The sequence below is a fragment of the Ochotona princeps genome, chromosome 2, assembly GCF_030435755.1.
Source record: "Ochotona princeps isolate mOchPri1 chromosome 2, mOchPri1.hap1, whole genome shotgun sequence".
In the NCBI taxonomy this organism is placed as follows: Eukaryota; Metazoa; Chordata; class Mammalia; order Lagomorpha; family Ochotonidae; genus Ochotona; species Ochotona princeps.
The window spans coordinates 90,729,399-90,746,397 of NC_080833.1; the positions used below are offsets into that span (position 1 = coordinate 90,729,399).

General features: G+C 40.4%; 1 protein-coding gene across 1 annotated transcript in view; it reads left to right on the plus strand.

The window, feature by feature from the left end:
• Positions 1-16,262, plus strand: part of NTNG1 (netrin G1) — a 360,887-nt gene extending 344,625 nt beyond the window's left edge. The window contains exon 8 of the mRNA XM_004581993.2: positions 16,033-16,262. Within this exon, the coding sequence (XP_004582050.2) occupies positions 16,033-16,262 (230 nt within the window). The remainder of the gene's footprint in view (positions 1-16,032) is intronic.
• The last annotated feature ends 737 nt before the right edge of the window (positions 16,263-16,999 follow it).

Below are 16,999 nucleotides of genomic sequence, written 5' to 3' on the forward strand. Positions count from 1 at the left end.
GACCAACCTGCTCCCAAACCCAGCCCACACTCATGCCAGTGGGTACTGTAGGGTTTCCCAGGCCAGTCTACCTTCACCCTCTGCTCTTACACTCCCCAAGGAGAGCTGCAGCTTAGAAGGGGAAGCCCCCCCGCCCAAGTTCTCCCGTGAGGCCCATTCCTAGCCCTGGACCTTGTGTGTGCTGGCAGATGCTTTAACTCAAACTGACATGGGCTGACCACAGTCTCAGTGCTTGCTGGCAGGTGTTGGAGCTTAGTGCAGCCATCTGCAGCCCATACTCTATCCTGGCTCACACAAATGCTAGGGGATGCTGCAGCCTGCCCTAGTCTGGCCTGCCCCAAGACCTGGCTCACACAAATGCTGATGAGTGCTACAACCTTGCCTCCTGCCCCCACCTGTCTTTTATGCTCCCCAGAGGGAGTTGCAGCCTAGCAAAGAGAGTCCGCTAAGTTCTCCTACCAGGTCTGCTCCCAATTTCAGATATAATGCATGTGATTAGATGCCATGGCCCTGCCTGTCATGGTCTTCTATCAGTTCTGGTTTATACATGTGCTCGTGGATATTACAGCCTAGACCAGCATGGCTCTTCCCAACTCCAGGCTCCTGAAAGTGTCATTGGTTCTACGGTCCAGCCTGGCTCACCAGCCCCAGGTCTCATGCAAACCAATGAGTGTTGCAGTCCCACAGTGGCAAGCCCACATGTCTCCTACAGAATCTGCCCCCAGATCTGGTTCTCCATTTTCTAGAGGGTGTTGCAAATATGGTTCATCCCCGGATCCAACACTCTCAGGCAGGCACTGTGACCAACTAAGAATATTCCCCAGTCCCAGCTTTTGCTTACACCAGGCACCAGAGTGAATGCTACTTAGCCCCTCCTACATCTCCCATTTGGGCCAGTGCCTTGGCCTGACAAAGACATGCTGTCAAGTTTCCCCCTTCTAAACTACATGGTCTCAGTTCCCTCACCTACCTGTGAGTGCAGTGAAGTCATTCCTCCCCTGTCAAGTATGCCCTCAGCGGTTCCTACAACCAGCCCCTTCCAGATTCCCTTCCTTGGGGCAATCTGCAGCCGCCCTGCCTGGGGGCTGGAATGGCATAACCTGGGCTGGTATTCCCCAACTTCCCCATAGGTTTTAAAACAAACACCAAAAGAACAGGCATAGTTAACTGGTACAGTTAACACAAATTTGGCATTAACCAGACCCAGAATGTCAGTCAGCTATAAATTCCTTTTCTCACAGCAGTGTAACACTTGCCTGGGTACGAGGCAATCTAGGCAGTTGCCTACAGCTGGAGAGGTTTCAAATTTTTAACGTGATCCTTACCCTCCTCCCACCAACAAATGGAACTGGAGACACCTACCACAGAGAACAAGCACTGTGCCTCTAGGTAGGTTTTGTTGGCTGTTTTGTGACCACATAGCCCAAGTTCATAATTCCCTACCTTTCCTGTCTTCCTTCTCACTACAGCACAAAGTCCACTTCACTCTGTGAAGTGAAGGGACTTCTATAACTACTACTTCAAAAGAGGTTCCCTAGCTTATCAAATGGAAACTTAGATCATTTTCATTTATGCTGCCCATAATGGCAGTTCTTTCATGACCTTAGGAATGTAGAAGTTGCTTAGAAACTCATCACTGACAAAAGAATCATTGAGAATCTCTTGTTATGTGGCAAAAATCAAACCAAAAAAAGGTTTAGTATTTTAAAACAAAATAGATATCTGAGGGTAAAAAGACAAAAGAAATGGCTATTACGTTCAAGGGATAATGTTAACAAGTGATGCATTATGTGCCAATGGGAAGAGGTGCAAGAAAACAGCTTGCCCTCAGATTGCCTGTGTTTTAGTTCAGGATATAGAAAATGCACATGAGAAAACATATGTTCATTGTCAGTTTCAAAAAGTCAAGAAAAGCTTAACACTAACACATAAACTCATTTCATCTACATGACTTTTTTATAAAATGGATAGCAGTTATTAAATAGCCTACTTTTATAGGAAACAAAGATGAATTGAATGTGTATAAGATTATCCAATTCATATGCAGTGTAACCAAGATTTAAAACAAGATTTAAAATTCATAATTTTATTCAAATTATATCAACACTTATATTTGTGTCTGTACCAAAGGCAGGTTGGCAGCTGAAGGCTGGAACAGAGGGTTCTATCTAAGCTGGACTTTGAAGGATGGGTGGTAAGTTTAAGAGAAGGCACATAAGGAGCAGAGACACCATCTCAGGGGTTGCACGTGGCAGTGAGGTGACAGAAGGTTAGCATGGCTGGTGATTGGAGTCAACCACTGGTATGAACTCCACTGAGTGAACTCCACAGGTCTCCATTACAGTGTAAAAAATAATATTACTTAATCCAAGTTATTTGAAATATCCAATGAAATACATAAAAATTTTTGGCCTGATATGTTTAAGATAGTGACTATATCAGTCAGGAGTAGCCAGTTCATCTAATGCAGTAAAAACAGGTGATGGGAAGACTTACATCACATTGTGGGGCATCTTAACCATAGTATAAACTGATTAGGGAGCCATTGAAGAGTGTGAGTGAAACACTGGAGAAACTTAAAGTAACTATTGCAAAACTATTGGGACACTACCTTAGGAGTAGAAAGGAAAGCAATAAATATGGAATGTGATGTTTCTTTATATAATTCATGTTTTCATTTATTCTCTCAAATATTCAAATATTCATTAAGCATTCTGTTGCCAAGCAGTTTTAGCCATTACACACACAGCAAAGAACAAAACAGTTAAAACCCTTATATTCATGGAGATCATATTCTTGAATTATTCCTTATTGATATAAAAGTGAACATATTTTAAAAATGAGGATGAGAAATGTCAAGAAAAGTTAAATGTCTTAGATCAGGATATTGTAAAAGCATGTAACAAGTCCATCCAAATCTTATTCATGCTTGCTCAGTCTAACCTTGGTGTGTCAGTCTGCTTCAGAGAGGAACTCTGACTCCTTCTCACTGTATTTTAAATAGTGTGCACAGCTTTCCAATTGCAGACCGATTCACAATTTTTTTTCTTCCCTGAGGTCGGAGCTGAGTCCCTGAAGAGTTATGTTTCAGAGAATTAGGTGCCACTGATCATGAGCTGGTTCTAAAATTTCTGTTTTTATTCAAAGTTGAGTTTTGTCATCAAAGAAAAATGAATAATCTTGCTTTCAATAGGTAAACAGTCATACTTTCATCTAAGGAACTGTAGAAGTAAAAGATTTTCTTTGCAAATTTTATTAAATACAAAGGAAGCTAGAAATTATTGATGATTAAAGTAAAGGAGAAGACATGGGGCTACAGGCGATGTGAAGTTATGTTATCTAATGAGCAAATATACAGGAACCTGTAATAATAAACACCATTTCTGTGACTACTATGTTTTTCTATTGTAAGACTCTGAGTAGTGTCCACATGGTAAAAGCACTACATAATCATCATGCGGTTGAACTTCGTGTTCCCTAAAGCCTCTTGGTTGATGAAGAAACAGAGATTCTGGGAATCTAGAATGGTGATGTCAGTATTTAAACACAGATGTTTGACATGACCAAGGAAACAAGGAAACAATTAAGTACTAAGCTTTGCATTTCAATTTTATTTTTACTTTACTTGACTTTTATTTTATTTTATTTTTTTATTGGAAAGTCAGATATACAAAGAAGAGGAGAAACAGAGAGGAAGATCTGCTGCTATCCATTAATTCATTCCCTAAGTGGCTGCAGTGACCGGGGCTGTGCCGATCCAAAGCCATGAGCCCAGAGTCTCTTCCAGGTCTCCCACGTAGGTGCAGGGTCCCAAGACTTTGCGCCATTTTCGACTGCTTTCCCAAACCACAAGCAGGGAGCTGGATGGGAAACAAGGGGCCATCAGGATTAGAACCGGCACCCACATGGGATCCCAGCACGTGCAAGAAGCGGACTTTTGCTGCTAGACTACCATGCTGGGCCCTGTAGTTCAAATTTTGATTCTCACGAATTTGTTAATGATCAGCATCAACATTATTGAAAAGAATGCTTATGAATCATCTGTACTTGAAACCTCTTTGTTCTTCTTTAACCTCACAATTTATTTTAGGAAATTTAGACATTTGATCCCTACTGCAATAGCAAATGCTTTTGAAAATTAGCAATCATTCTTACTTATAGCCAGGCATCCCTAAATGACAGCTATTATCATTTTGAACATTCACTTGATTCCATAATGTTATTTTCCTTACCTTGAATTTATTGACACCAATTCATTCTGCCTTGACTTTGGCATTAACGGGAAAATGGTTTTGTTTCATCCTGACATTATAAAATCACCTCCCAAGACTTGGTTTGACATTGTCAGGAGGTGAATATGGTGACAGCAAGCCGAGTGAATTACAGTGGTTCCCAAGGAAAAAAAATCATTAAGAAAAGTTACTGCTATGTGATTTCAGCAGCTATTTTTCATGCTTAAATATCCCTGCTGTTTAAAAATCCTAAGAGGGTTTAGACCATATTTAGAACACTCCTGCCAACTTATATACAGAAAAAATTAAGTCTCTAAGGAGACATTTGGCTATAGCTTGACAAACAGGAACCTCAAATGATATTTTAGCTTTACAATGTGCTCAAAGACATTGAGATTCTTTCTTAAAATTAAAAAAAAAATAACATGCCTTGGAATTAATAGCACAGTTATCTCCTTTCAGCTACAGATATGTTTGATTTTTCATGTTGATAATAATACCTGCAGTATTGCTCCACCTCCCTCCCACAGTGTGAGACATTTTAGGAATTTGTCTTTAGAACCACATGGGGACATATGCATTGTCTTTTTGCGATTTCCATGGCCGTTTCAAAGAGCTCTAACTCCTTGTTCTTGTGTTCTTCTGACCCTATGATGATCTCTCACCTCCATCCCACTCCATCTCAACTTAAAACAGTTCCATCAGGATTTTCCTTGAGCCTGTGTTACTAATTAGATTTCCAAGTTTCATTCTTTTCAATAAAAAAAAATCACTAAGTTCCTTTGGGGCTGCATGATCATGTTCTTTTCACCTTGGTGTTACAATGCCCAAATCATAAGACTGAATACGTTTCATTTTATGGAAAGTGACAGAATGCTCCCAACCTGTTGTCACAACAACCTTTCCTACTTGCTTATTTCTGTCACATCTTTCGCTTGTCCAGTCCTGAAGGGAGAACCCTCATGCACATCCCCTTTCTCTCTTCATTTATGTCTTCCTTAGACAGTCATGTGTAAGGATCTCTGACAAACCACAGTGTCTAACTTCAGTTGGAGCACTGAAGACACTCAGTAGTTTTCCCATGTGGTTGTAGTTCATGGCCTCTCCAATTTCCTAACAAATACTTCATCTCCCTTCAAGATACCACCTTGTACCTGCTTGTAGAGTTTTATTTTCTACTTTCCCAAATGAGACCACCAAGGAAAATTTTTCCCACTTCTCTTTTGTCTTTAACCTTGCTTTCCATCTATATTTCTCATTACTTTCCACTTCAGTCTAGCTAGCTAGATCCCCAGGCTTGGAAAGATTGTGGGGAATTCAATCATAGCCTCATAAATAAAATGTTGACTCATTTTGCAGCAGTCGATGCCAGTGACCAAGAAGACAACTCTTGGATTCCAATCCTTTTCTGCTGCTTCTAATCAGACCTGAGGCTGTGGAGGTTTTGACAAAGCAAGAGATCCCAGTGCCAAGAACCTTCCTGTTGTCATAGGTTCATGTAGGAGGAACTCATTCCTCTTCTGACATACTGTTCATGGACATTTAATATGATTGCCTTAACATATACATATATTAAATGTAACACAAATGCTGAATGTGACAGTGTGCAACTGTTGATGATATTGGAAATATGCTTATAATCTCAATAAAACGTACTTTCAACTTCCCAAGAAACAATTCTTACTTTTAGAATTTTTAATGTCTTCAAGGGAGCCTTATATTCTTAGCAATTTAGAAACAGTGAAAAGTAAAACTTCAAAAGTTAAAACCATGAAAATTAACTGCTCTCCTATCATCCAGAGACAAACATTGGTCATGTTATCGTGCTAGGTTTCTGTTATGCACTGCTGTTATGAAGCACATGTCTGTAGCCATGAAGATCATGTTGAATAAACCTTTTGTATACTTTTCCTCCTGACATTATGACATGTTCTGGGAACAATGGTCTAAGTCCTGATATTTATTGTCATCACATGTGAATATGCCTGTCCATGAGCACCATCTTTCACTTTGAGCTAAGAGTAGAGCTTGTATCATTTTATTCATCTGGACAGCACATTTTCTAATCTCCACTGAGAAACTCTGGTTTCTCAGCACGATTTTTACTATCTTGCCTATGTCGATGTCTGAAGATGCTGACCTAAATACTATCTTGCCTATGTCTATGTCTGAAGGTGTTGACCTAAATAGGATTTCAGTGCATCACTAAGGATTGCTTTGGGAAAGGTGCCCAACATTTCTACCTGTAGGATTCTCAGTGAATTAATTCTTTTTCAGCACCAACAGGGTTGTTGTTGTTGTTGTTGTTACAATAGCCAAAACCTTGAAGGTATCCTGGCAGCGCCTCTTACTCCTGCATCAGTGTTACCTGTCACCTCTTTCACACAAACTTGGATACTACATTCTGTAAGCTTCGGCTCCTTCAAAACTAATGTGGCTTATTATTGACAACCTAAGCAGTGCCTTACTTCGCTGGACAAGAGGAAGTGTTAGTCCCATAATAGGTGCTTTGCTATTAGATGCATATGAAGAAAATGGCTGCTCCCTAAGTTAAGAAGCTGCATTTGATCACTAAGATGTATCTGACCACCCAGCTAACATCTGCCACACTATTCCCTACAGCCCTTTCATCTCTGTTCTTTGGCTTCATTACAGTAAGACCAAACAAACTGTCACATGGGGAACAAGCCACTGGTATCACTGTTCCCAAACAGAAACAGAAACAGACAGGCATGTAGACTGTGAGCAGGCAAGCAAAAGTGCTTCACACGGTGATGGCCCCAGGCTTCAACCAATTATTTGCATCTCTTCCCACTCCTGCTCAACCCTCAACATTACAAGGTATAGGTGAACTGCAAAGCATAAGTGGGTTGCCCATCACTAGCTCAGTCCCCCTGCCCTGCTATTGTGGAAACACACCTTATTTTTGTACTCTGATACAAGAATAAGCACATTGAGTGATAACATGAAAGTCACCTTTGAGATAATGGACACTACCACTCCAAGTTGACCTTGCAAGGTTCTATGAAACACTCAGCAGTTGAATACAAATAGTCAAGAACTGCATATTGTGACTCCAGGCTTTCTCAAAATTCTTACTTGCAGATGGAGACACACACAGATGCTGACTTTGGTGGAAGGCATTCACTTTCTTTTTCACTTCAAGCACCTTGAATTGGATAGGGAGCAACGAACTCATTATTCTAGCAGAGCAAGGAATTAGCACCTCACTCTTCCACCCTGAGCTTCTAGCATTAGGGAGGATTGAGAAAGAAATTGAATGTTAACAAAGTATACTTGACTTGGGTTGTGTTATTAAACTTTTTAGAGCACCTTCACATAATTCAGTTCAAGGCTCACAGCAATAGTGAGGTGGGTAAACAGGACAAGTGTTATTATTATCTCTGATTTACAAGTGAAGAAGCAACAGGACAAAAAGGTGAAGTGGTTTTCTTGAGTTTGCTCAGTGCGTTAGCCACCAGGTTTGGATTTGAATCTCAGAATTTTTCACCCAATTCTGCTAATATTGCCTCATGCTTCTAGTGCATGTGAAGGTGAAAACTGGAAGGCAGGCAGGCAAAATAAATCAAAGATAGTCATCTGAAATCATTGCAAGGGCTTATAACACAATGAAGTGCAACAGTCACCACACAGGCAAAAGGATGAAAAATTCCCAACTCTTTGCCAATAATAGGATAGAATTTCACCGGAAATATCCACGCAAATCATAAAGCTCAAGAAAACTATAAAAATGCTTACTTCCAAGCCTCTCCCTACCTTCATAGCCATTATCAGAATACAAGCTCCACATGTGCAACTCTGTTTGTGGTCTGGCTCATCACTGCACCCACCAACTAAAACGACTGATGAGTGAAATGATGAATGTCATGAAGTGAGCTCATGTTCAAAGGCTGATGTTGAACTGATGACTGAACTAGAACTCAGGCTTCCGGACTCTGAACCAATGTTTTTCCCATTGCACCATGCCATCTCTTCTGGCCAGACATCAATAAATAACAAGAGGAGGAAAATGTAGTCGGTGTACCTAAAATTTCCAAAATGAGGCCATTAGATTAATGTCTATAAAGGTTTTTCCACGGCTCCAGGAGCCAACCTGTAGGTTCAGTTTTTTTTTTTTTTTTTTTATCTGACATCTCACAGCAACCGCAAAAGCCATATAAATGGGTCAAAATCACAGGTTTTCAACCCCTGGCACCAGATCTCAAATGTTTAAATCAGACCTGAATATAGCACACATACCTTTGTTATTAGCCTGTTTGGTGGAGGTTATTCAGTCTTTGATGGCCTTTTGAATGAGGCAGGAATAATCTGGAACATCTTTTCCTTAGCAATCCTGCGCTTATTTCAGGTGGTGAAGGCAGAGGTCATTTCATTAATACAACCATCAAGAAAAGCTGTCATGGCAACGCATTACATCAATTCCTTGAAGTGCAGGAGACAAAGTCAAAAAGGAAAACTTTCAACTCTATAAATACAGACCCAGCACTGCTCAAGCACAGCAGTCACTGACAGGGTGAATCTGAACAGATATCTGTGGAAAAACCTCAAATGGAAAAAAGAGAAATTCTTTTTCATAATGTAATGGGTCATCCTGATGATTAGGGAAATAGTGACTGTTCAAGTCATGGAAAAAAAAACAAAAAGGAATAGGGCCATAGCACCCAAGTCCTGGCTGGTGCCTTCTGAACACGTGGGATCCATCTCTAGGTCTACTTCTCCAGACCTTTCAGAAAGTTCTAGTAAAGAGAAGAGAAACAAAAGTTTTATAGTTCTTATTTTGAGAGCAAATTTCAGTTTGGAAAGGGGAAATATATTTGACAATCAAGAAAACCACAAAAGCACATTTAAAGAATGAAATAATTTAGTTACAGCCCCGTGACTTGCTCTATTCAAGATATAAGAAAATGGAAGAGAGAGAGTAAGAAATGCTGCTGATTCTTATTCTTCCACTGTGAAAATTCTAAGTGTTTTCATAAATTCATAGCAATTTTGGGAGCTTATTTGTCTTCCCTTGGGACTTCCCTATTGCAGTTGTGATCAGAACTATTATAACACCTTGCTGACTTCAGCCTTTCCTCCAGCATCCTACACTTCATCTTTTGGCCACATAACTCTGTTGGAGTATAATGTTTATACCATGACTTCATCTGTCAAAGTCCATAATTATGTCAGCCCATTTGAAAGCATTTCTAATATCAGAATATCAGAGGATTAGAGGTTACATGTGGTGTGTTGGACATATCATAAATAAAGAAGTATTAACAATAGTTACAGGAATCACTATAAATAATTAACTTATCATCACAGCAGTATTAACTGTTCTAATATCTAAGATGCATATTTTACCGTAACAAGAACTGTAACTAGCTTTTAACTGTTTGCATCAATACTGGATCAAGTGTTGTATATAGGAATTTAAACATGAACTCAGTGTTTACCTGAGATAAGAAACTCCTAGACTCTCAAAAACAATGAAGAGAAACTTGGTTACATGCTTAAAATAAATATGCTACAAAATAAATTGTGAGATTCTACTTTGAGTCAGTTTTACATAGAGCCACCAAAACAAGACGATGGTAACTGAAGGATACAGGTTGGATGAAAATTCCTACTGGGTCTTTAATTTGTAATGTCATGCAGGTTGAAATGGAGATAATTCCAGTATTAGGAGTGTTTATCCTCATGCTAGTTTTTTCAGCTGGCAGCGGTTGCCTGGACACGTTGTAAAGGATTTTGAAATCCACTGCAAGAAAGTTCTGTGATTAAGCAGCTGTATTTGTCTTATTTCATTTTGTGCTTCTATAACAAAGCACCACAGAAGTAACAAACAGAAATATTAGCTCACATTTCTGAAGGCTAGAAAGTCTAAGATGAGTAGACAAGAATCTGGCAAGGGCTGTCTTACTATGTCTTAATATGGTAGAAGGGCAAAGAGTGTCATGAAGAAGGAATAAAATATCTCATGAAGTACAAACAATCGTGATAATGGCATTAGCTCATTCACACAGACAGAACCTTGATCACATAAACACCTCTGAGAGGTTCCACTACTCAATGCTGTTACAATGGCAACTACATTTCAACCAGGGTTTTGGAGAGGACATTAAAACCGTAGTCATCTCCTACCCATGAAAAGAAGGACAGAACAGACACTGAACTATTTGTCATTTCCAACAGAGACCTTCAACAACTCTGCTTCTCTTTTCTGTGTGAGCTGATCTGTTCTTGGAGCTCTGCCAGGATATGGTAGAAATCTGGAGAGTGTAACATTTGATGTTCACAACAATAACAACAAAAAATCCTGCCTGGTTCACCATGTAGTATGAAAGCAGAGCAGAGACTGGACACAACTGAAATGCCCCTGAGCAGCTACGGAGGGCTGACTGCCCATATCCCTGGTTCCTGAAGCATGGACTTGTCCTGGAGCATCGAGCACAGCACTATGCAGCAACATCCACTGCATCTCTCCTGGCTGTTCTCTATTGAGAAGCAGTAACGCACTGATCAGAAACCCTAGTTCCAGTTTTGCCCTAACTGTTTTCAGATTCCTCTAGTGCTTACCAAGATGACTTCTGAAGTTTCCTGCAAACTCTATTGTTTCTATGACAGCCAAGAAGAAAATGTCACATGAAAAGAATGCCTTAGATTTCTTGTGTCCTTTAGTAGTGAACAGAACTAAAAATCTGTCTTAGATGCCAATTTACTGTATTTATTTTCCAAACTAATCACACTCAGTTTCCACTTTAAGTATGTACATTATCCTTAACTGCCAAGATTGCCTGTGAACTCACTGTCTCTCTGATTTAGAGCAATGAAGGTCCCTTTACTCTCTTTGCTCCCATAGGTATCATGGCCAGCTGCTCACCTTCATTGCTGTGGCTAACATAATGATCTAGGCCTTGAGCAGTCTACCTCCAGCAGCCACTGAAAAGTAATGCTTTGGTGTGGATGTTGTCCTGTACATTATGTACTGTATTCAACAGTGACCCTAGCCTCCAACCACTAGAAACCAGTAGCAGCTCTCTCTACCTGGTTGTGACAATCAAAGTTATCAGCTGCTGTCAAATATCTTATTAGGAGCAAAATAATTCAGTGTTAAAAGCTAGATACCCAGTGACCTCCATTAAATATTGATTCCTCAAATTTTACAAATGTTTTATAAATCATCCCAAAATATCTTGTATCTGTTTCAATCAAGAATGTACAATGCAATCAAGAACCCAAAATGTCCTTGTTATCATATTCTTCTGGTCTTTCTATTCTTGAATGTAGTTCCCCACAACAGGAAGACATCTTGTTCAATTCTACACCCTCATGTAACCCTTACATTCTGTTGGTAACTTTTCTTAGCATCTTTCATGGCTTCTTCTCTTCCTATCACTTAACTGCTAATATTCTTCAGTGATATTTCTACAGTCCTCATTTTTACTTCAGCTACATGCTTCTTTTGCTTCGTCTTTTGTAACAACCACCAGCCCCTTGATGCAAGCTACATTTACAGGAGGAACTATGCTGTAAAACATTAAGTCATTCTTCCAACTAATAACAAGGCACCAACATAAAATCCTGTAGATTGAGCAAGTCAGTTATCCATGCCACCACCAAGAAGTTCACTTTCTTGCTTGACAAAGCTCTTTTCCTTATCTCCTTTGCTTTCTAATGACGTATCCAAAAATCCAAACCAGAGGCTCAGAGTCTCTATTGTTTTTTCATATAACTTATCTCTAAGCTTGTCTGCTCCTTCCCGTCTTCCTTTGCTTTAACCTAACCCAAACCCATTTTATTTACGCGCTTGGTTTCCTTGCCTCCAGTGTGCAGTTTTTCTGGCCTAGCCTTCCCTTTGTTATCCAGTTATTGTCACAAGCTTCCCTGACACATATTATCTTAACTTCACAATTGTTCTGTAGAACCTTCATAGCCAGTCCAAAATCTACCTTTCTAGTCTCATTTTCCCTGTGTACATCCAACATTCTAGCTACAGCAATTCATTTGTCATTCACTGGCATGTTCTACATGTCTCCAGTCAGAAAAGCAAAACCACTGGCTGGGTGTTTGGTTCAGCAGTTGAGACATTACTGGATATTCTTTTCCTATGTCAGAATGCTGCTTCAAGTCCAAGTTTCTCCATTTCTTATCAAGCTTCCTTCTAATGCGGACTGGAGGAGGCAGTAGGCAATGACACAAGTACTTGAATGCTTGCTACTCACTCACATGGGAAGGCCTGACAACTGAGTTTTGGGACCCTGTTTTTGGCATGGTGTGTGCATTTGAGGAATGAACAGTAGCTTGACAATCTCTCTTTCTGCTTTTGAAATGTAAAGATATATATTTTTTTTAATGAAAGCAAATGAAACCATGACAGATATTTCAACAAAGATGAATTAACACAGGGGACAGTTAAACAACTGTTTGAGATTTTTTAAATGAGAATAGGACTTGGCAGTCAGTCATACAGGGCCTGCATAAGCAGGAGACAAGCATCATTCTGCGTCTGAGGAATTACAGGGAGGAATATAAAGCTGCCAGACACTTAGAAGTTTGGACAACAGACACCACCTACCTGGGACCCAGACCTCAGAGGAGGGTAATCCCTGCACTGCTGTTACCTCTGAAACTCTGAGCATCAGTTGGGTTTGTGAAGCCTTTAGGGAAGGATGGTTAACTGAGCCCTGGAACCCCATCCTGCTGGCAGAAGGAAGAACCAGTACTTAGGAGGGAGAGAATGTCTTAAAAATGTCTGTTATCATTACTCCCTCTGCTGCCCCCTGCTAGTGGAATCAGCTAACACCACCAGAGAAATGACAGTGTAGAAAAAATTTCTCAATAACCAATAAAATATTCTTTTTCATTTTCTTGCCTTTCACATGGCTTGCCCAACCATAATGTTCTTTCTACCAATATCTGCATGATGCATGCCGTTAATGAAATGCAATCTTTCCCAAAGTAATTAATTATTAATTTTCATCATTTGAAATCGCCTAGCGATCTGCAGATTCATTCCTAGTAGTCTGTTTATATTATATCACAATACCTCTCTACATGTTTGTTTATTTGTCACCAAACTGTGAGCATCTTTAGGGCAGTTAGAGTTACATCCTAAAATATAGCAGGTTGCCTAACACAAAACAGATGTTGATGAAGCCAGATGGAATTGATAAGGCCATTTTAATGAACTTAATATTAGGTCATTGTTATATATTTTATCTTCACAGGTTTGCATTATATAGAAACATTGACTATGCTTTTATTTTCTTTGTGAACTAGTTCATTAACCTTCACATTTTTTATTTTAAATGGCATGAACAGGGAGCATGAGTTTATGAATAGCAGAGAAAATCTATAGTCAGCCTTAGGTGTCCTTTTGGCAGGTGATTCCAACAGTAAGACAGGGCTGTGCATATGCCAAAGTTCTGCATTTGTGGGAAAAACAGCATAATCAAGAAGTATAATGTGTTTTATACTAAATTTTAAAGAAATAAAATGTATTCCAGATTTTATTGTTTCTGTTTAATCTTACAGAAAACATTCCCCCAACCCATGAGATTATTAATTCTTGGCTATGTTTTTCCCCAGTATATTTATTAAATTTCTCACTACCATCAAATCCACTAGTAGATTATTTAATTGCAGATAACATATTGAATTTTAACTTAATCACCAGCTTCTGCAAAAAAAAAAAAAAGAAACCTCTGTTTAACAACTGATTTACATTCAAGCCCAAGAAGAAGAAAAATAGCTTTAAAAAAAAGGAGGGGGAGAGATATTTAATTAACTATTGATTTCTTCTCAATTATTCAGGGCAAGCAATTATCGATATTGATGGAACACATATTTTGCTACCCTTAGTGCCCAAATGAGAGGAAATATCCCATTCAGCAGTCTGCTGTCTGGAACAAGAAATGCTGAGAATCTTTAACTTTAAATGGAAACAGTTATTTGGATCTGTTAATTCCATGTTGCCCCAATTAAGCAGATATTTCTTGAAATGTAGGCAAAACAAAATCCTGAGAACCTATGACTGTTTTCCAAATTAGCAACAACCCAAACAACTCAGCTTTTATAAATCATGACAATGAAGCTAACAACTCTGCACTTGTGGGCTTTGCTCCATGAGTACAGATCTTCACTTTTTTAACCAGGGCTTGTAAAATGCTTCAATTTGAGTCTAACATTCATGACTTCAAATGCACTTAATGAGAGATAGGCTATGCAATCATTAGAAATTATGTAACCCTGGCTTGTACATCAATATTTTGAGCCTGAAGAATTTCGTAGACCTTAATAATGACATCTGACATTTATAGACTGCCATTATGGATGTATTTGAAAATTATACCAATACACTACACAGTTATCACAGAGGTAGATCACCAAGGAGATCTGGAGAAAGGTGATCAAACATGAGCCCAATTTAAGGCACAGGGAACCCACTACCATCTCTTCCCACCTCATTTGCACACACAAAGCACCAGCATGTTTGTGCTAATTAAGCATCCCTTGAAGGTGACATGACTATTGACCATGATTAATGACAAGGTCTCATTCTCTATTGAGTTATTAGCTGAAAGGTGGATGTTGTTCCAAAAGTACTTTGCACTTAATATTAACTGTGTATATGAAATGTGTGTATGTGTTTAATTCATGGGACACCCAAGGGGAAATCTGACCATGATGTATTTTTATAATGAAAAAATGTTATGATTTTTAAGAGGCTCCTTTTTCTGCTCTGCTCCTTCTGCCCGCCAGTTCAGGGAGGCTCTGTATGTTAAGTGCTTAAGCAGCATATGTTGCTGGGAAGTGTTCTTGGCTCCTTTACTCTGTGTTGTTTTAATTTCCCTGGGTTCTATTTAACATTCTGCTAAATCAGTGAAACCTTGATTATCTGAAAGAATAGGAGACATGGAATTAATGAGGATAACCAGGATTTTGAGGGAATAAGAAATTATTAGAGGCAAGCATTACGTGGAAGGGTTTGTGGCTGAATCTGTCTCCGGAATGGCTTGTCTTGATATATTCAGACTGAGTCTTTCAACTGAAGGACATAATGAAATTTGGGTAATCAGGGTTTCACCATAGCATCTATTACTAGTTCCAGAAATCAAGGTAACCTTGGGCTGGCTCTACTTGCTCGTATTACAGGGTGGCAAAAATCCTAATAGGATGTCAGGGACAAATGCGACCACTTTTCCTTACACTCCTCCCATGAAACCAGCTTTCTTTCCCATCTGGCTGTTGCCTGTCTGGAGCATGCTACTTTCCCCACACCCCAAGCCCTCATCCCCATGCCTCCCTTGGAGCTCTGTCTCTTGCATGCTGGAGCTGGGAACATGTGCAGGGAGAATGGCCAGTCCTGTAGGGGATCTTGGTCATTTCAGCAACAATGCTTTGCATTTTAAATACCACTCATCTGGCTTCAAAGTTCTGCATTCTTGTAGCAGGCACTTATCCTTGATAAACCCAGGAGGTCACAACAGGTCCCAGTTCCACCAAGAAAAGACAATACCACAGCAGGAGTATTGCATTACTTGGTATTCGACAGCCTGAAATGGACAGCGATGATATCCAAGACTGCAACAAAAATCTATACGAAAAGGACTAACATGATCAAAACAAAGACAGCAAGCTACATTTGTTTGGAAATTGGAGTCACATGTTTAGTTGGAGGGCGGGGGAGGGGGACACGGGATCGATATTTTTTTAAAGCTGAAAACATAATGTACCAGAGGAACTTAAATTGATTCTACTTCTCCTCCCCTTCCCCGTTCCCCTTACTCTGCAGCGAATGTCTGCGACAACGAGCTCCTGCACTGCCAGAACGGAGGGACGTGCCACAACAATGTGCGCTGCCTGTGCCCGGCTGCTTACACAGGCATTCTCTGCGAGAAGCTGCGGTGCGAGGAGTCCGGCAGCTGCGGGCCCAACTCGGGCGAGGGGTCTCCCGCGCACTGCAGTCCCTCGCTGCTGCTGCTGGCGCTGCTGAGCGCGCTGCTGGGGTCCGCCAGCCCTTAGGTGTCCTAGGCACGGAGTCCGCCCGTGGGACCCGCCTGCGCCAAGGGGAAGCAAAGGCGATCCCAGTATTTCGTACCAACGTAGAAATACACACACACACACGCACACACACACACACGACATCCCACTCGAATAAAGTGTGCAAACTAAGAGGGCCTAACTGAACTAAGCCATATTTATCAGCTGTGGACAGCACATTGGAGTCAAAACTGTTCCCTTGCGACTCCAGAGGAGTTGACAACTGTTTGGCAAATCACATTGCCGACTGTGGAGCTTACTGAGGATTGGAAAGGCTGTGACAGCCCCCCAAACGGGAAAGAGAAAAAGACAAACCAACCAACCAACCTATAAACATTAGAGACTCCTGCGCGGTGCACCCTGGTACCGCTCTCTGTTCCATGTGTGGACCACCAAATAGAAGCGTCTGGCGCCTACGCCGTGCACCTAGTGCGTTTAAGGAAGTCTGTTACAAGCTGCCATACTGGCCTGCTTCAACCCCCAGATCCCTTCCAACCTGTGCTTTAGTGAACGTTGCTCTGTAACCCTTGTTGGTTGAAAGGTTTCTTTGTCTGATGTTAGTGATGCACATGTGTAACAGCCCCCTCCAAAAGCGCCAGCCAGTCATACCCTTGTATTTCTTAGCAGCACTGAATCAACCCAGTGCGAGGCACACCCACTATACCAGAGTGGCTATAGCAAGAGAAAGTGTATCTATCCTTTTGTATTCAAATGAAGTT